The sequence below is a fragment of the Periplaneta americana genome, chromosome 10, assembly GCF_040183065.1.
Source record: "Periplaneta americana isolate PAMFEO1 chromosome 10, P.americana_PAMFEO1_priV1, whole genome shotgun sequence".
NCBI classification, from domain to species: domain Eukaryota; kingdom Metazoa; phylum Arthropoda; class Insecta; order Blattodea; family Blattidae; genus Periplaneta; species Periplaneta americana.
The window spans coordinates 44,569,876-44,591,754 of NC_091126.1; the positions used below are offsets into that span (position 1 = coordinate 44,569,876).

At 34.8% G+C, this 21,879-nt stretch overlaps 1 protein-coding gene across 1 annotated transcript in view; it reads right to left on the minus strand.

The window, feature by feature from the left end:
- Positions 1-21,879, minus strand: part of LOC138707622 (early endosome antigen 1-like) — a 41,794-nt gene that overhangs the window by 14,511 nt on the left and 5,404 nt on the right. The window contains exons 3-11 of the mRNA XM_069837286.1: positions 18,421-18,515; positions 18,228-18,270; positions 14,241-14,451; positions 10,724-10,912; positions 10,305-10,548; positions 5,894-6,159; positions 4,693-4,840; positions 4,153-4,383; positions 78-440 (exon numbers count right to left, since the gene is read on the minus strand). Of these exons, the coding sequence (XP_069693387.1) occupies positions 78-440; positions 4,153-4,383; positions 4,693-4,840; positions 5,894-6,159; positions 10,305-10,548; positions 10,724-10,912; positions 14,241-14,451; positions 18,228-18,270; positions 18,421-18,515 (1,790 nt within the window). The remainder of the gene's footprint in view (positions 1-77; positions 441-4,152; positions 4,384-4,692; positions 4,841-5,893; positions 6,160-10,304; positions 10,549-10,723; positions 10,913-14,240; positions 14,452-18,227; positions 18,271-18,420; positions 18,516-21,879) is intronic.

The following is a 21,879-nucleotide window of genomic DNA, read 5'->3' on the forward strand; positions in this document are numbered from 1 at the left end:
AATATCTACCATTGAAACAGGTATTTTACATTTGTAAATGTACTAAAATTTAATTAGAATTTGTACTAGACACTTACCGCTTCTAACTGAGAAATACATGAAGATTTCTTCTCAAGTTCAGACTCCAAATCCTTCATTTTTGTAAGTGACTTCGTTAGGTTCTCTTCTGAGATTGTAAGATTTGTTTCAAGGTCAACTACTTTTGATTGTCGCTCTTTAAGTCCTTCACTAATTGTATTATTCTTTGTTTCAAGTTCAGCTACTCTTGTTTGATTTATTTGCACTGTTTCCTTTAATGTTTGAATTTGGTCACTATACTCAGACAACATAGATGACTTATCTTTCACGAGAGATTCCAGTTCAGCAATTCTGTTTTCATAAGTAGTCTTCAAACTTTCTAGGTGATCTTTCGATGATTTGAGTTGTTGATAATCATCATCCTGTTGAAAAGGAGACATTATTATAACTGCATAAAATCTTATAATTAGACAAAACAATATCAAAATTACCGAGCGAGATGGATCAGTGGTAATACACTTGACTAGCATTTGGAAAGTCGTGGGTTCGATTCATAATCGAGGTTCTTTTCTGTGTTCCTCGACTGAATATAACTAAATTTCAGCTAAATAAATGTGAACGTCAGTTTGGATACCCATTACCACGAAATACTAGACATGGTGCAACAATAATAAGCATTCCCAACAGTAAAATTACAGTCATTATATGACCTAGGAGTTAAAGCTACTATAAATGAGAAAAGGTGAAGACAAATAAAATAAAAAAATCTATATTCTTAAAATATTTAATTCCTGTTTCAATATTCAGCATTTCCTATATTACATATCACATTACAACAGACTACAGTGCAGGCCTGGACGCTATTAGCTCAATTGAGTCACTACGGAATTCCCCTTAATTCCCCACTCCACCTTCCCCAGCTGAGATGAGTAGTTCGGCAGTTAAGCACTGCTCAGTGAAAGATTGCTTCATAGCTTTTACGAACTTTCGCTCTTGCTGGTCACCTGAAATCCATCACTGATACATAGTGCCCACTGTGCATTTGGAAAGGACATGGGAGGTGGCTTCAGAGTTCCATTTCACTTCCCCGTTGTGCCCAGGGCTGGACTACAGTGTCTTCCAATTCTCCATCTCCTTTCGTAGTTCTTTCTCAATTCTTTCTGTATGAATTTCGCATTCTCTACCTTCTTGCCAATCCATTCTTGATTTCCCTCATTTTTTTAGTCCTGGTGGTATCAAGTTAAATACAGAGTGGGTTAAAAGTCGCTTTCCCAAAACACTTCCTTACATTTAATTACATTCAATTTACATTTGATTACACATTTCTTTACAGATTTTGTTCAAAATAGAGGCCCTGTTTCTCAATACACAATTCACAACATTTAGACACTGATTTACAGATGGCAGATTGTAACTCGATTTTCATCCAGTTTCACGAATGACCGATCATCTGTCGCAACTAATGGAGATCCTGCGGTTTCTGAGCAAAAACATTATTTTTCAGGATATCCCTCAGTGAAAATCGCATGATCTGGGTGACCATTGTGCCACGACAGCCAATCCATTCATGGAATCGCGATTCATTGCAAGAAACTAGCAGTTATTGCATAGAGACGCAACTCAACACAATAAAACAAAACAATAGCAATAACAAGACATGACATCAGAAAAACAGTTGATGCACGAACATGGTTAACAACCCACCACTTATTAGTTATTACACTAGCTATTCGTTTATTCAAGTTATGGTATCTGTATATGTGTACGAGTATGAAACCTAAGAGTGAATATTGGGGAAAGCAACTTTTGACCCATCTTGTATATGCTTTGCTAACCTTTAAATCCCTATTCTTTGGGCAAATAAGTTGTTTGTTTCTACATCATGTCTTAGAGCGTGTGTTACACCCATGAAGTCTCTAATCCGTTCATTTGTAATTATTTCCCTTCTGAATTCTCCTGAAGCTCATCTCCAGAAAATAATTTCTGTGGCATTTAGCCGAACTTCAGATCTATTATATTATTATAACTTTGACTATTGTATCAGATACGAGTTTCTTATTGCTTTTATTATATTTTTGTCTTATCAATAGTATAATTGATATACCATCCTATAATATTTTAAGTAAGCTACCATAGTAGTCTAGTGGCTAGAGTACTGGACTTATAATCCTGTCGACACAGGTTCAATTCCTAGCATACCACCGATTTATGATTTGTGTTGTGCAAGCTCATGGTCCATGAACTCCATTTCCCCTGTGGTATTTCAACAAATCTCCATCTCATTGCAGATGTAGAGTGGACCATCTCCTACGGCACACCCCAGGCAACGACTGTCAGTAAATTGGTGTATACAACAGGCTTCATATGGGTGTATGATGAAGTCATTTACCCGCCATCGGTTAAAATGAAATTTTTAGTTAGAATGAACTCTTGATTATCTGGGTTAGTGAAGACAATTTTTCTACTAAAACATATGGATAATCCAAAAAAGACGCATTAAAATCCCCTTCAAATCCCAATACTTCGTAGAAAAACTTGGCTTCCTTGGAAAATATTGCAAGAGGGTGCTCCCTATGGGGAGAAGATTAGCTTCAAACAAGGAACACCTGTTACACTGTAGACAACTAGATCCAGGGAGAAAAGACTGAAAAGATCTAGCGAGACTATACTGGGAAGCACGAGGACTAATGGTGTGAAACAAAGCTCTAGCCATTTGAAAACAACACAGCAACATAAATTAGGCATATCATTAGCATCATCGTTATTATTATTGTTATTATTATTATTGTTGTTGTTGTTTTCGTTGTTGTATTAATGTGCTAAATAATAATTGGCCAACACCTATTGACCAGCACATAAATATCAATAAATAAATCAATTATTTATTATTATTATTATTATTATTATTATTATTATTATTAATTTTATTATTATTATTGCTGTTTGTTGGAATTAGAGTAGTTTATAAGTTAGATTTAACATTCCTTTAAACAAAATGGATTTTATTCAACAATAACATGCCTTTACTGGCAATATGGTCCTAAACGTGGTACACTTGTATGCACCACAAACAGGTTGGAATGGTGAGCCTTTAACTTGTATGGATATGAATCTAAATGGGTGAAATCTTTTCAGAATGTGGCTGAATGTCTGTTCAGAGTGCAGTTGGACAAATGACAGAATATCTAAAATATGCAGATATCAATTGAAGAGCCCACTGCAAGAATGATGGATGTCATTTGGAATACATTTTGCAGGAGAAGCAATTGAAAGTTTGAAATGCTTAGCGCTCAAAGCTTAACTGTGATTTTCCGATCATTACTGGACAATGACTATCAGTGTTAATGTAATATAACTCTCTATGTACATTCTATATGTCTTAAGCTATGCATTGACAGTCTTGGTTCATTTTCGACAAGAAAGTGACATCCATCATTCTTGCAGTGGACTCTTCAATTACATATTTGACAATTGAAGGGTTCAGAGACATAGTGAGCCAAGCGCCATTTATTAAAAACGGAGAAAGCAAGGGTTAAAGTTAAGTGAATTCCATAGTTTAATGAAGACTGACATATCATTTAATTCTAATGTGTATACTTTATATTATTTGCTATATGTTTACACTGAATTATGGTAATAACTTCATTTTAACCCTAGTTTTCTACTGTTTTAGTAAATGGTGCTTGGCCCACTATGGTTCTGAACCCTTCAATTATAAGTATTTTTCATGTGTTATACGCAGTTACCTGCTACAGAGAAAGACCAGACCATTATAAAGACAAACATCTACTTAAAATATGGCTGACCATAAACTGCCAACACAGATTTATAACAATACTGGATGCTAGGAAGGTGGAAAAGCTATCTAAATTATTGTCACACTGTATTCAAAAAGATACATGCATTAAAAGAAAGGAAGAAGCGACAGTCATGTGGAAAAAATGAATAGGATGTGGAAGATAAAATTACACTCTTACTGAAAGACACAAGGGAGAGATTAAACAAAGAAAGAGATAAATGTTATATAAAATGTATTGAAATTTCGTCTCAAAAGTTTATTAATAAAATTAATAAATTAAAATAACGAATGTAAAATTTACTAACAAAGTATTAAAAAGTTAACTTTTAGCTTACCTTTTTATTAACTTCGTCTATCAACTTGACAACCTTATCATGAGATTCCTTCAGCTCTTTTGAAATCGTTTGTATTTTATTTTCCTGATTACTTATCTGTAATACCAGGTCCTTATTTTTAGAGTTCAATTCCTGTATTTGAGTTTCTGCTCGATCTAATTTTCTTTTCATCTCTTCCACATAAGATGCGTGGTTCTGTATTTGTTCTTTTAACTGATTACTCAGCAATACCTAAAAATATAATTCCATCATGTGTATCAACATTATATTCACGGTATTTTGTTCAATTTGTCACTGAAATAAATATTTTATTTTTATTTATTTTTCTTTTATTGGACACCATTCTCAGAAAACTTGTACTAAGTACACTTTTGTTACATCGGCAGACAAAATTTTTGTCACTCTGAACATAAGAAGTTTTTAATTTTGCAACACAAGTTAACTTCCACTGAAATGGCATGGAAGGCAGTGCATAGAAAGTAGTTTTATTGAAATCATATATAAATATTTTCCCCATAAATTATCCAATAGTGCTGTTACCTTCTCTTGTGAAAGCTGTTGAATGGCAGTATTGGCCCCTTCACCAGCTTGTATCTGCACAAGAAGCTCCGCTCTTTCTGCCTCCAATCTACTGATCTCTTCCTTTTTTTGAGTTAAGGCTTTCTCTGCTTCAACCACCTTTTCATTTCTTTCAACATTAAAAGAATTAATTACAATACAAAAAATATGAAGTACCTGTACACAAATATATTTACATAGGCATAGAATATTACCAATGTGACATCTGTGATTTATGATACAAAAGAACACCATACAAAAGACAGATTCATAGTGTGATATTCAAATTCCGGAGTCATAATAATTCAGTATTTTATAAATATGAACATTTTTAGGATTAGATTACACGCCACTGAGAACAAAACTTCTGATACTTAGCCTACAAATTCCACAAAAAATTTCATGGATCATCAGGTATCCATAATACTGTAGCTTTCACAATAATGTATTGTCAAACATGTGCATAATTTATTTCTAAATAATTATTTAATGATGTTGTATCAACTGCGCAATTATGCAGTATAGTGGAATTGGTGACAGTGAAATGTTATTTGTCGAGATGACACCAAGAACTCGCCATGGGTTTACCTGATATTTGTCTTACAGTTGAGGAAAATTCAGAAGAATATCAATCAGGTAACCAGCCCGAGTGGATTCTACACAGTCCATTACTTGGTTCTCAGTAATAGTCACTTTCTGAACTGCCAGCTAAGGCAGTACATTTAAGTAAATGTCTTATCTAACAAGTTTCTGTATGAACATAAACACAATCATGACTTGTCGCCATGTACGACCAGCAAGTGAGATCTTATTTTCATTGCCCTAGCATTAGTAAAGAAAAGGAACAAAATTTCATTGCAAGGAGCTTAGTGAAGCTATGAACAATAATATGATATAAAAGCTCTTAAAAAGCCACAGCATTTAAAATCCTAAAGAGACAGCAGTTTCAAAATTTTATTTAATTTAATTTTAAAAGGAGAAAGGGATTGAAATGCATCACTGGTCTCAAAAGAAAGACAGCTCCGTTATATAAAATGCTAAACGTGTTTTCTAGACAGATATAGAGAGTGGATCATTTAATTTCTGACCCTGTCAAGGTACAAAATTTGAATATTACAACCCTAAGAGAATACAGACTTAACTTAAATGGTCTACTCTAAATGTGAAAAATGTATCAACTTACAACATGATATTTGTTTTATCGAACTCCTCACAGACTTTTGACTTGTGAATTAATTCACTCTTTAGAATATCCTTCTGCTTATTAAGAGCATCGAGAAGAGCTTGAGTCGATTTTAATCCTTCTTCTTTCTCTTCTGATTGTTTTAGTGCTGTATCACACTTAAGTTTCATGTCTTCAAATTGCTGTGTAAGTGTTTTTACTTCGTTTGCTCCATTTTGCTGTAATTTTTGCATTGAATCTTTCAGTTGGTCTCTTTCCTTTTTCACCTAAAACAATAAATTGATGTTGAACGTATTTTTATCCTGCTATATAAAAAATATTTATCACAAAGAACTGGTCACCTCTTTCAGTGGAATACCTTTACTTGGACCTACTATGTAGGAAACAATGGTGTTCATTTAATAAAAGCTACTGGTCTTGTAAACCAAAAATAAGGAACACTTTTTAAAACTTCAGAGAAAAGATCACTGAGAAAATGTTGAAAGGAAAGAAATTCTGATACTAGCTCAACACATCGGAAAAAATTAGAAATGCATTGTATTTATAAGCAATCACTATAACACGAAATGAACAACAGGGTTCTTGAGAACCCTGGGAAAAACCCCAACTGCGACCTTGTCTACCACAAGTGTCACTATGGATTTTTTCAATGAGGTAATGCCAAGAGCAAATAAGTCTATACATTGAAAGGATCGAATGCGCAGCCATGCATATTGGCATTTTTAATGCATCTAGAGACTGGTGAAAGAAATTTTGAATTTTTATTATAGAAAAGTTTGTGAACTCTCATATATTTCGTTGGAATACGTAAGCTAATATTGTGTAGAAGAAGTCACAGGAACTATAAGGACCTTACAAAAGAACAGATAATCGAGCTCATGGCATCTAGTATATAGGCTTCGACAATTAAAGTATTCGCATTTTCGCAGAAATCTGAATGAACATAAAGATATGAATTTTCTTTGTATATTTTCTAATTTCGCCTAATCAGTAGCTGTAATCGAGTTCCAAACTACAGATGCATATTCGAGTTTCGATTGCACCAATGTATAGCAGAGCATTAAAAGAGAATCAGGCATGGAAAAAGAATAAGTTATTGACCGTATTATTCCCAACATTCTGAATGCGTGACTGTAAATGTAATCAATGTGACTATGACAATACAGTTTACCATCAATGAAAATTCCCAGATCTTTTACACAATTAGTTCTGTTAATTAGAACTATTTAGATAATAATTAAATTTCAGTGAAGAAGTTTTTTTAGAAAAGATTATTACATTACATTTTGAGAGGTTAATTTTTATAATAATAATAATAATAATAATAATAATAATAATAATAATAATAATAATAATAATAATAATAATAATAACAATAATAATAATATCATTCTTTTGGGCGAAACAGTCCATAGATTATCAAGGCTGACCAGCAGGTCTCACCTCCCGTCCACAAGTCTCAGCAGAATTCAACGATCAACCAACCAGTGCAAGGATATTGTATGGTCAACACAATGGTTCCCCCAACTAGCTCGCAAATCCGAATTTCCTTACCCACTCTAGCTCCCCAAATTCATCATGGTGCTGAGTGAGCACCAGTCCCATACACAGGCCAAAATTTCATTACAAAAATCATTCCCTCATTAAGAACCGAATCAGTGTTCATTCCATAACCTCAGTCCAAGCATGATGTCTAAGCCCACAATGATACAGCATAGAACAAATTATTCACGTTACTCTTCCCTAAATATTTCTGCAACTTTGATAAGTTATGAGATACAGTATTTATACATTTCATGCATGTGAAAACAATACTAGATGCAGGATAGTAAAATACAAGTGAAAACAAATCTTGAACTTATATATTACTCAAAATTAAGTGACTCAGTACTAATCATTCAAGGACATCACTTTCATTTAGAGCAGGTATGTTCATTCTCTGACTCGCGATTACGTTCTGTAATCACAACCTTCGAATGTAGAGCGTGCTGTTCCTTGTTCGAAGCTCGACAGATGGCTGCAGAAGGCAGTTAAAGTACTTAGTAAACGCACGAACAGTGCGGGACAATGACACAGTCAAAACCTTCTGTAAGCAAACGATCATTCCGTACAGTGGGAGGAAGCCTACTTTTGTTGTACGTTCGGTGAAAACCGAAAGTGATTACTATATTGTAAGGTACTGTCAGGAATACTACTGAGGAACATAAAACTACATTATAGGCTCTGCTACCCAGATCATGCCGAAGTGATAGAGAAGCTGTTTTCTGTAATATAGCCTATTTTCATATACCAACGTTATTATTATTATTATTATTATTATTATTATTATTATTGTGGTGATATTATTCCAGCAGAAATAGATATTTTGATAAAATAATTTTTCAGGGATGCAACGTGCACTACAGCTTCAAGAATTGAAAGCACTTCATGAAAGGCCAAACATTGAAGAGAGTCGAACAATTCAGAGTCTATGTTTTGGAGCAAGTTAGCCTATGTAGTATGTTGGGAATTAGCTAAGGCACTAAAACCCTTCACGGATGGTGAACTTGTAAAGAGATGTATGGTGCCTGAACAAAATATAGTTAATTATGTATCTGTACTGCAACAGTTCAAATGTGAATTCACAGAACATAGATTTAGTGATTTTAGACGTATGGAGAGTGATATTAGTATTTTTGTTAATCTTTTCATAAATTTAGTAGAATCCGTGAGAGTGCAGTTCCAGGACGAGTTAATTGATTTACTAAATAACGTAGAATTCAGAACTAAATGCAGAGAAAATGACTTGACAAGCATAGAATTATTTAAAAAATGAACAAAACTAAATATTACAAGATGAGCTTATTCGTTGCCACTATGTTAGCTACCTTCGCCTCGACATATGTGTGCGAACAATTATTTTCGAGAATGAAGGTTACTAAATCCAAACATAGGTCCCGATTAACAGATGAGCATCTTTAGCGCATTGCAGTAAATTCGTTGGAAATAGATTCCCAATTACTTGCAGAAAAGAATCCAGATGTTGAATAGACCCCAAAGTAGGCTATATGGTGGAATATGAAAATGATATTATCTATGACATTATTATATCATAACTATATTAAATATAATAAATAATGTAATAACTGAACATTGCAGTGTATACTCTTTCCTTTTTCAAATTCAGTTTATTATCCGTATTTGTAAGAGTGTAAGAACTATGCCACGGACGGTGCTGCAACGTAGTTGCGGAGCCCAGTCCATACACTGTGTGTGTTATGCAGTGCAGCATCATCCATGTAATTGGGGCTTTTACAATTTTCAGCATACCTGATTTAGAGACACTAATTTTTTAATGTTTCAAACAAGAGTTTTAGAAAATAGAGAGTTATGTATTTCACACCCTGTACAAAATCATCCAAATGAATCCTTTACGAGAACTACTACAATGATGTGCTGTATAAAGAAGCATAGTTCATAAATATTACAAATATATTTAGTAGGTCTAGTGAGATTCGAACAGAAATGATCTCCATGTGGAGAAGTGAGATGAAGGAGAGATAAAGTTAGACTGTAAAGGACATGGTATCATATCTGAACAACAAAGGAGAAGTTACCTAACAGATTACATTTGCACAGAATATTAAATAATCCATTCTTGTGGGCCACATACACATGAAGACTTGCCTGAAGGTAAGTGTGCACAAACCTAAATCTACAGGCAAATCTCCTCGTGTAAGGCAAAAAGTATTAAAATTTTGGTCTTGAGATAAGTCTCGAGATTTCTGCAACTGCTTGAAATTTTCTGACAGTAGCACCCTCCAAATTAAGCAATAGAAAAAGTAAACATAGAAACAAAAAGTACCACAAGCATATGATGGAAATTTCATTATTTTGTTGTATATAGTTTTCTATAGTGAAATGGCAGCAAGCTATGAAAGTTCAGATTTGGGGAACTATTCTCATGCATTTCTCTTAGAATTTATAGAAATGTTCGTTTATGTATTATAACACCTATAACAGCAAAACTACATAGATGCTACTTAAGAATGACTTTAAGGAATGGAGAATAAATGAACCAGAACCGTAGAGAAAAAGCATTTCTCCACGGGAAATAATTGACTTCAACGACCTCTTACGAGTTCTTAATGAATTATAAATCTAAAAATTAAGTCTGGGTGTGTATGGACAATCATCCAATTCAGATATACCTCCCGGAAGTAGGCCTGTACAAAAAAGTCTTTACATGTAAGAAGGGGCCTGAGAGTTGCTACAATATACAAGAACACTGTACCGGTAACTTTATTAAGCATGTTACAATCATTTTTACAAGGGAACCATATTAATAACTCTACATTTACAGTGGCAGAATTAAGTTACATTATCTAATCTATTATATGACTGTTACCACACACTTTGTAAATGTACATACTTCGTCATATTTATCCTGCCAATTTTGGAAATCATTATTTTTCTTTTGGCATTCTTCTACTGCCTCGGATAATTTCTGTTTCTGCACACTTAATTCTTCTTCTAACATTTGTGATCTGGAGAATTCTTGCTGCAATTTCGTATTCATACTATCTATGTTAGTCTTGTACGTATTTACGTTCACTTCCATTTCCATAATTAAACTGTTTTTATTTCGTATTAATTCTTCAAGTTCCTCAAGTCTCCTGTAACAGCAAAAAATACGATGTTAAGCAAAGAATTAAAAAAGTATTTGTATTGTTTTTTCAGCATACTTTTTATTCATGTACATCTTATTAAAGAAAAAGCATCTCTGTTCCTCATTTCTAGACTATACGCTTCATTCTGTCAACTGTCCTATCACGAATATATTTTACTGACCTTTGATTCTCAATATTACTTGCACTTTTGGTTTGACTAGACACATCTCTGGCATATTTGTCTTTCAGTTCCTGCAGTTCTGCTTTCAATTGATCCCGTTCTCTCTCCTTCTCACGAGTCAATTCATCCATCACTCTCTGCACTTGAACCAGCTCTTGTCTCAGTACTGCAGCATCATCAATGCTCTCCCTTACAATTAAATCAACACATAAATTATTTTAACTTCTTAACTAGTTTGTTACAGTATTTAATGTAATGTGTCCAGATGAAAGGTATCCAAAATACAAAACAGAATCCCTGTAATCCAAGCTAGTTGTCCCAGAAGCAGACACTTTCCATGTTGGAGATTCACGTTCAAATTGCGTCTTAATTAATACTGAATAGCCATAACAAACTTTTAACTTGGCTACAACATGCATGCAACCTTGTCCTGCATTATCAAAATTGTTTATTGATCTAGGCCAAGATCACCATTTGGTGCATGTGTTTAAGCAGGGTATACACAAAACTTCGAGATATTCCCTTTAGGATGGCGCAAACCGAATATGTGTCCAGTAAATATTTGTAAAAAAAAATTTTTATTACGGACATTCTTTCATTCTGACACTCAGTATAAACAATTCAATATCTAATGTCAAATTCTAATACAATAAAAAATTCCTTACTATAGCAGACGAATCTGCAACCAGTGTTACTAAACTGTGTGAAATTCCACAAAATGTGTGAATTTTTTATTGCTCTGTGGGATGATTGGCTGTGTGTATTTTGTGAGGAATTCTCACAGCTAGGCCTGCTAAATTTTTAAGTTAATTAAAAAATAAATGTGCATATGAAAATATTGATACAGTTGACTTTAGATTAACCATGGGTGGATTATCTAAACAGCACTTATTCTATAGGAGTAGCTTTGAATTTTGTCATTCTGTATGAAGGTTTTTGATATTTTCTTCATAGACTTTCTCCCAGGCTTTCAAAGTTCTGAGTAACAAGAAAATACTGGACAACGCTCATGGACTCGGACAGCTGCCTGACAATGAACCTGAGGGGGGATGGTGTCGGCTTGGAGAACAAATTTTACCGCTATCCACATAAATTCCTAATATGCTAAACAACCTGCTTATGCTTTCATTAAAACTATTTTTCAGCATCATTACTTTCCTTAGTATTCTTTTCATGTTTATTTGCACTTTTCTGTTAGCAAAACAAAGTAGCTTCCAAAACTGAACTATATAATGTTTGTACAGGAAGACGAACCTCAGTAAAACTCCTATAAAGGTACAAGCTATTAACACAGTACTGTACATTATATTGCTGTTGGCATTTGAACACTCTACTCTGAGATATAAGTACATTGCTTCCAAAGCAAAAGTAATAAAATCAGGGTAAAAGTCAAATAATCTATCAATCAGTTAATGGATGACTGCTAATCTGGGTTGTAATATATTTTTAAATGCAGGAGTGGAGAAAAAAGGCTAAAAGGAGTATTATTTCTGTCGTAGTGTATAGGTGTGCCCATTTTATTTCATTATAAATAAGCAGCACTCTATCCCACAGCGCAATTATGTTATAGGCCTATGTTTGCCTTATTACATAGCTTTTGCTGTGTACATTGGTTACGATCAATACCAGTGGTAGCAATAAAATAACACATAACAAACCAATGACAATGAGACTCGCCCAATCCTTATGGAAGGGAGTTAAGTTTCCCACAGGATTTGAGAGTTATTTTTAGGTGATTATTTAACGATGCTGTATCAACTACTAGGCTATTTAACGTCAATGGAATTGGTTATAGTAAGTTGGTATGTGGTGAGTTGAGGGTGAGAATTCGCCATGTGATTACCTGACATTCGACTTATAATTGCCGAAAACCCCAGAAAAAAACCCAACCAGGTAATTAGCCCAAGCGGGAATCGAACCCACAACTCAGCACAGCCCCATATCAGCAAATAAATGCACCTACTGCCTGAGCTACATTGGTGGCTCTGGCAGTTGTACGCGTGAGAATTTTTTTTTTGTGATGATAATGTGATTAAAATATATTTTTTTTCTGTCGACTGTACAAAAGCAAATGTTTATGTTGCCCATGTGCTCACTAACTCTGTTTGAGAAGTGGAAAGAAGATTGCAGAGAATTTTCCAGGCATCAGAAAGTTCTTGGTCTTCTGTCAGTGCATAATCTTGTTAAAACATTTAGGCCCAGTTTCTTCAACGTTTGTTAAATTATAACAGTGTGTTATTCCATTTTAATTGTAAACTTAACAGTTGAAGCATTTCTTCAACTACTGTTAGTACTAACAGGCTGTTAAAACCTATGTTAATTTAACTGCTCAATTTCATGCAGTTAAATCATTTAACTCTCTGTTAGCATAGAAGTATCCAATATGGCTGGTGCATTAGATGCTGAACTTATATATCTGGATCATTTAGAAAATGATATCCAAGAATACATAAACAAAGCGGTTGATTTATGTGATTTGACAGACCAGAAGTTCATACAAAGGTATAGAATATTTTCTACCAAGCCTCACTTTTCTCTTTCAACATAGATCCGTTTGTTTGTTTATTCTCAATAATTGGTTTATACTGCGAAATAATTTCCAGCACAAGGTTTCTTTCGAACGAAGATAAATTAGTCCCACGATTTTTTTTTGTTCCAGTGTTTTCCATTACACAACAGCAATACCAATACGCCGCTCGACGCTATTGTGATACAGACGAGGAAAGAAGCAGAAATCAAACCTGAGAGAATAGAATGACTTCTATACTCTCTGAATCAAACAACAGAAACAAGCGAGAATCGCAATTGTCAGTTCAGAAAACAAGTGAGCCTATACTTGGTTATAGGTTATGGTTAAACTCTAGAATCTCTGGTCCTAACAGAGAGTTAACAAACAGAATGTTAAAATGTGAAATGTAAAGTTAAAGAAACGCAATATTTTTAACAGCAATTCATACTTTTAACTTACAGTTAATTAACGCTATGTTAGGTACATTTTAACAAAGGTTGAAGAAACCAAGCCTTAGAGAAACTGAAATGTGCAAGGCAAAACGGTTAGAAAGTGGTGAAATAATTTGTCCCAGAAAACCCTAAATTATACATACAACACTTCAGGTACAATAATTTTTAAATAAAGCTATGTATTTTATTATTTAATGTAACAACAGTTAGTAGTAATGACGAGTAACTGTCGAAAAAATTATTTTGCATATATATTGAAGAATGCACGACAAGCAACTAGTGCGGCTGCTGACAGTGAAAGTGCTGCTTTGTGGTAAAGGAATGGAAGAGGCATACTGTATTTGTGTGTCAAATAATTGTAAGTTTATTTCCCAATTAAAACCACAATATTAAGTCGCTGATGCTAAAATCTAGTACCATACTTTAGCATATAGTTCACCAGGAATTTATGAGTTACATTATGTTGGATATATGTTAATGCAAAGACACTATATCCATGCCTCTCAATCAGAAATGTCGAATGAGTGTGTAATTGGATGATAAAATTTCCAACTACCTGTGAGCTAACTGTGCTTCCACAACTTTCAAGCGCTCTTTCAACGCAACTTGATTTCCTTCTCCTTCATCAGAAGCTGCTTTCAAAGTGACATTATCACGTGCCAGCTGTGCTGCACGCTGTTCTAATCGTTCTTTCTCTTGCTGTAATAGAGCCCTACTTTCTAGGGACTCTATTAGCCTTTTCTTCAATTCATCAAGGTCAGTTATACCTGCAACATCAAAGTTCATACATTCAATTCACTGCTTTCATCACCTGCTCCAGCTCCAGCTCGTCAATTTAACTTATAACTAGACAGCAGAAGTTTAGGCATTAAAAGTTAACAATGTCACTTAGTATACTAGAGTCAATGTTTGGAAGTTTTTAGGCTGGGTTCATAAGATCCCTAAATCTAATAGTATACACTGAAGTATGCATCCAGTGAACCATGTGTGGTGTGTATTACTAACAGTTAAGACTGCTAACAAGATACTGTCAGTGTTCTGTTTTGATACTGTTAATGTTCTTAACTGACAAATACGTCAGCACACAATTTAATAGATGCATATTCCAGTCCATGTGGCTCAGATTGTCAGGTTTCATAGTCTTGTGAACCAGGCCTAAAATCCCTCCCAGTGGACACTGCATCCACTCTAGTATACTCTCTGGCATTCTTAGCTTTGAGTACCTAAACTTCCCCTCCCTACTTATGAGTAGAGTCCGGATTTTTTTACATATTTTTTCCTTTGTAGGTATCTATCTGAAAACTCAAAATGTTGGCAAATTTGGCTAAGACCAATATACTATAATATATTTTTACATATTTCACACAATAATACATATTGTAACTTTTATACAAAGCAATAATGTAATTTTATTGTTTCAACAATAGTCACTTTATAATTTAGTTTAAACACTTCCGTCAACAATGGGATTTCCACTCCACACAGTAACACAGTATTCGTTATTGCACTCCACAGACAACAATGACAATTTACTTGGATTATTGAGAACAACAATGAACTGTTAATCTTAACTAATGTTCACAAAGCACTATTTACAAAACAGAACTGTCAGTTCTCAGTTCACAGTTCGTTTGCCTTGGCTAGTTCTTCTAGTTCCATCACTCGAGTTCACAGTATCTCGAACCCCAGCCTTCAGAGACAGTCCACTGAACTTCGAACTCAGGTCCCCCAACTGCGGTCCACTGCACTCGAACTCCGGACTTCTGGCGACAGTCCACTGGCCAGGATGCTCACACAGCTGCTGACACACTTGAACTCCGGTCTCGAAGCTGGCTTCACTGCTACACAAGACTAACTGGCTTGCTGTCCAAATCTTACCTCCTCTCGGAGGCTGGCTTCCTTTTATTTGCTAGGCAATGCTTCGCAGGCCTTCCGGACGTTTCCATTACTGGATAATTCGTTTTCGAGAATAATCTGTCACGCTGCTTCTTCTCCCCCTTCACCTCGCGCCGCAGTTGGCTTTCTTCCCCTCTCGGCATGCACCAGCGTGCCGACCTTCCCCTTACGTAGCGCTCCTCTAGTTTGCGTGGCTGCAGCTTCCTTCGCCAAGTCGCCCGATCCTTCCATGCGCACCCTGCCCTCTGTGGGACGCGTGATCGAGTCTCGACAGGGCTGTCACAATATCTTAAAGTAATTACATATTGTTACATAACATTAACATCCATGCCAAATGTCATTACATTAAACACCTTAAAAAGATAATTATCAATATTTCAGCATAAATTAAAACAGAATTGTAAAAATATTAATACAATTTTAAACTCAAAGTAGTCAGTATTTAATGGGATACATTATTTCAGCATTCGGGACAGGACAACCACTCAGGTATAACCTGGTATTTTCCTCTTAATCCTGCCGTCTTGCACTTTGTTACATATCGACCTCATGTCACTTCACTTCCTGAGCTAGATCCTAAGTGGAGAAACAAGGAATTCTCCAGAAGACATTATTATCATCCACATCTACTTCTCTAAATATGCACCAATAACTTCTTGTGATGTCGAGAGATCATTTTCAATGTATAAGAACACACTGTCCAATTGCCCAAGGAACTTAACTCCTGTAGCACATTGTGCTTCATGCCTTGATTAATTTAGAATAGCAGCAAAAACTACATTGTGACATATATAAATATGTAGTTTGTATAAAATTAATCCTATTTATCTTTGTTTAAAATATAATTATTTTTTAAATAAATAACTTTTAATTCCATATGCAAATTTGATATTACATACAGTGAAAACCCTCATATCTGGCATCCAGATATCCAGCAATTCCAAAACAATGGCCAGTTTGAATAAGGAAAATAAAAATAAAAATATGAGGGAAAGTCGGTAAGTAAATTACAAATTGATGCAGCAATCTACATTTTTGAATGAGGCACCTGAATCTACCACCATTAGATTCCAGTATTATAATGTTTACACAATCAGTGCACAAACTAAACAGGCAAGTGTGTCAGTCAACTGAGCTATAATGGTGACTGAGAATTCACTATTCTGGTTATATGAAATAAAAAATGTTGCATTCATTTTGTTAATTTTCTTAACATTAAACCAAAAATAAGGAAAATCTTTTAAAACTTCAGAAAAAAGATAATAAGCTTACCTTTTCATTAATCCCCAAAACTAACATTTTAAATAAACTATTCTCTGATATTTAAAATATCCTACTTATAAAATTAACCACAAGAGTCCTTTTCACACAAATAAATAACCCATTAGCAATAGGACTTATAAATGTGTTTCAAAAGAGGGCAAAATCTTGAAAATTTTACAGAATGAATGTTATGTTTTATTTAACGACGCTCGCAACTGCAGTGGTTATATCAGCGTCGCCGGATGTGCCGGAATTTTGTCCCGCAGGAGTTCTTTTACATGCCAGTAAATCTACTGACATGAACCTGTCACATTTAAGCACACTTAAATGCCATCGACCTGGCCCGGGATCGAACCCGCAACCTTGGGCATAGAAGGCCAGTGCTACAGAATGAAGCATGCTTAAGTTTCACCCAACTAAATTGTCTCAACTTTCTGGAACAGTATTATGGAAAATCCATTTGTGAGATGTGTCGAAATTTTAAGGGACAAAATAAATGTAATCTTTTTAAGACGTAACAAAAAAGAGCCTGTAGCTTGAATTTCATTAAGTATTAAAATCTACACACTTTCCACAACATTCAAGAAGAGTGTAAAGCAAAAAATTTCTTTAACAGAAACTACATAGTAAGACTACTGACACAGATTTATACAAACATTATAGTAATCCTCACAAATATACAATTAGGAGATAATTTCGAAGTTAACTGTAGAAGTAGCAATAGCAGTAATTTATTTAAGAATGCTTTGACTGCAGAGGTTATCAGAGTTAAAATTCAGAGTGTACAAGAAATGGCCGACAAATTTTGTCTGCAGTACTCTCTCAGGTACTGGTTCTTCATGGAACCCACGGCCGCAATTCCCTTCCAGAGGAAGCCATGCTAAGAGGATTATTACTCTTTCAAATCCACCATCATTGACAAGCTGAATCCCGGTTCCAACAACCAACATTGTGAACACAAGACCACCAATAACGAGAATTCAAGAAATGAATGCTCCAGTAAAAACATGCATCCTTAATAAACAGATTCATTGACAACATTCTCACTTCTTAAACAAAACTAATCTCTGAATGTAACAGTTCTAAGAGAAACTGTACAACTATGTAGCAGTATTTTGTAGAGTTTTGATAGAATAAGTTCACTGGATGTCATTTTACAGAAAAATCCAAACGTTAGTCTCTTACCAATTAAATTGAAGGAAAATGATTGCCAAATTTTCTTTCTGAATCATTATTTAGTTAAATAATACTTCTATTTTTATAATATTCAGAGATGATGAAAAAATATATATATCAATATAAATAATTGTTTGTGTATCACATTTTCTTTGTCTGAGTATTTCATTTAAAAAATAAAATTATAAAAAGGAAGATTAATACATACCTAGAACGTCTATGCCAAAACTGTCGTGTATAGAGTTCCCATCCTACAAAAAGAAAGCAATACAGGTTAAAGCTAATATTGATAAAGCACTGCAGAAACACAGGAAAGTATGCACTTTGTTGTGACAACAATAAAATTAATAAAAAAATTAATAAAATTAAGTTATACCGACAAAAATTCAATATAATATTACCTCTCTCTTGTAGTGTTCTCCCACTTCTTGATGCAGAGAAAGGAATCCTGGAGTGTTACCAACAGCAGGAAGATCTGATATAGCTGCCTCACCATCTGTCAAATGATAACAATAACATTTTGTGAAAATACACATGAAAACCACTTTATAATTACGGAAAAAATGTTTTAGTTAATTTATTGTTTTATTTAAAATGTTAAAATTGATCAGATAATACAGATGTGGCAGAGTTACATGATGATTGTTGTGGTGGTGGAAAGGAGAAGGAAAAGAAGACGAGAAGAGGGAGGAAATCAATGATTATGATGACAAAGAGGAGGGTGGCTATTATGATGGAAAAGGTAAAGGTATTCCTGTACATGCCATAAAAGCACTTGGGGGTGCATAGAGGTAGAGAGCACTGTGCTTTCTTGATCTTGACAATAGTATCAGACAATGTGGTCAGCATGCACTCTGGTCACCTTTTTACCTCCATCGAAGACCTAGTACTCAATTTGATAGGAGGCTGAGTGAACCTTGGGGCTGTTCTGGAAGTTTGGCAACGAGAAAATCCCGTCATCACCTGGGATCAAACCCCAGACCTTCCAGTCTGTAGCCAGTTGCTCTGCCAACTGAGCTACTTGGCCACTTATTTCGATGGTGATAAAGGTGATGGCGGCGGCAGTGGTGATGGTGGCGGTGGTGGTGGTGGTGGTGGTGGTGGTGGTGGTGGTGGTGGTGGTGGTGGTGGTGGTGGTGGTGGCGGCGATAGAAAATATTAGAAGCAATTATATTGGTACTGAAAATCAAAATGTTCAGTAAAATCCAGGTATTAAACTTCAACACCTTTTCATAATAAAAGTTACCAAATAATTACATATAAAGAGGCATATAAAAGAGCATGTAATCTGACTATTGGATTTGCAGCACAAAAGGAGTCCTAATTAAACAATTGCTGTATACTTTCCGGCGATTTATGATAAATTAAAATTTCATTAATGCAATCGAACTTTGTACTAACACAATTCTTATCAGAACGTGGCAAATTTGGTAGCTATCTCGAAAGGTTCAAGATAGAAACAGAAAATAGATATATTCGTGCATATGAGGAGTATTCACACTCACAGTCAATCATTTGTTATCTGAGTGTCACAAATTTGAATTACAACGTCTTGAACTAGTTTATAGATTAGTTAGGTGTAACGCCAAGTATTCCCCACCATTACAAGTGTTTCGAAACAAATGTTACAAGGATTTTATAAGATATATAAATTATGTTAACAGAAATTGTAAATCTGAATGTATGCTTTCATTTATCTATGTAATACAAATTATACCATATTGTATAGACTCACTGAATTTATAAATTTAACACTAGAACTGCTGAGTGGTTATTTTGACTGCTTTCTATTTTTAAACTCGCTATTACTGCTGCAGTTTCTATCATGTACTGTCGTGAGTTTGTGACTTTTCCCAAGTTGATTCCTAAATCATCTCAGCACAACAATATTTACTTTTGCTAAATTAGTTCTACAGTTATCGGTCTTTATGCTTAGAACTGCTGAATGATTTCCAACGAATGTTATAAAAATTTTTGTGTTTTTAAATTAAACCCAATGCCTTCAATCAGTTAGCTAGTCTGCTGCAATTCATTTCATCAGTTATTTCCAGATAGTAACAATGTCTCGGCAGAAATCGCAGTGTGACAGACAATGGCTTCCCACAAAATGATGGATTGCTGAAGATTATGTATAATTTTCCCAAGGACAAATCAGACGTGGAAGATGACCCAGACATAAGGGAGCTGACACAAAATAGTGGTAATTCCTCAGACGAAAATTACCATCCTTCAGATGATTCGGTGGGTATAAGTTTGGACGAGGGTAACAGAGTCGTTGAACCTGGACCTGGATCCAGTAGTAACCCCAACATTGCCGTGTCTATGGCTCAAGTGCTAGTGCATTGGGTTTTCACCCAGGTGGGCCAGTTTCTATCCCTGACCAGCTCATGATGGAATTTGTTTTGGACAAAGAAGACATTGCAGAGGATTTTTATCGGAGTACTCCTTCCACCTGACCCGCAACAGGCTACAACGTGTGCATAATGCGTGCGTCCGTTATATTTGTAATATTCGTAAGTATGATCATGTTTCCCCGTCTTTCCAAACTCTGTCTTGGCTAAGGCTAAGCGATCGACGAGCCCTGCATTCTCTTGTTCTCTTATTTCAAATTCTGCGCACCGCTACCCCAATATATTTGGCTTCTCGTTTTCAAAATTTATCCGCATATCATCAGCTAAGTACAAGATCTCATTATAACAATTTACTCATTATACCCTACCACAAGACATCTTTATATTCTTCATCCTATACAGTTTCAGTTGCTAGAAATTGGAACTCGCTTCCGAGTGATATAAGGGGTTGTTGGACAATAGCTTCATTTAGGTCAAAATTACATAAATTCTTACTTAACAGATGAATTGCTGATTAATATTTGTTACTTATAATGAAACTAACATCTGTCCATTCTTATTATTATTATCTTTAATTTCTCTAAATAGATTTACAAAACCTCTAATGGCAATTACATTAATATTCTCATTACAGAAATAGAAATATATATATTCTCCCTGTAACATAGTCCTAGTAAGCTTATATTAAATTAATTTTCATTATTTTACTAGCTATCTCAAATATTAAATTAATTATAATTCATTGAATTAAATTAGCTCATAAATTAAGTTACTACTTTACCTTATAGATTTATCTAAATTTAAATAAATGTGTAGTGAAGATTATTGCTGGAGAACCTTTTAAGTGTAGTGAAAATATTTGTAATTTAAATTTATGTATTGTATTGATTAAGGCTGGTTGAGTGGAAGAGAAGGCCTTATGGCCTTAACTCTGCCAGCGAAAATAAAACATTATTATTATTATTATTATTATTATTATTATTATTATTATTATTATTATTATTATTATTATTTCATCTATCATCTCCAGTAATAAAAATAGGCCAGGATGAAGTCTTGGCGGTAGTACAGGTTTCCAATGCTGATATAGGAGGGGCTTGGTGCTCCGGGCCCCTGGGGCTTATCAGGCTACTTGTGAGCAAAACGGGACCTGGCTGTATAAGGGACTGAGGCTGGATGGCCTACCTGTCAGTGTCGGACTCACGATGTCACTAAGGCCACCTGTTGGGCCCCAATTCTTCAGTGAGACAATGGTTAGGAACAGGCTGGGAGATTATTCGATTCCTGTGCTTTGATCTAATGTAAAAATAATTATAATAATCCGTGGCACTACAGCCCATGAAGGGCCAAGACTGACCAGCCAGCTGCTGGTCTCATGGCCACATTGTATTAAATAAAGAAATATATTAGCCTAGATATCTATATTGTAAAGTTACCAGGAGAGTAAGAGAAACACTGAAGTATTATTAAGTGCTGTTTATTTTGTTATTTAGCACTGTACTGTGTATA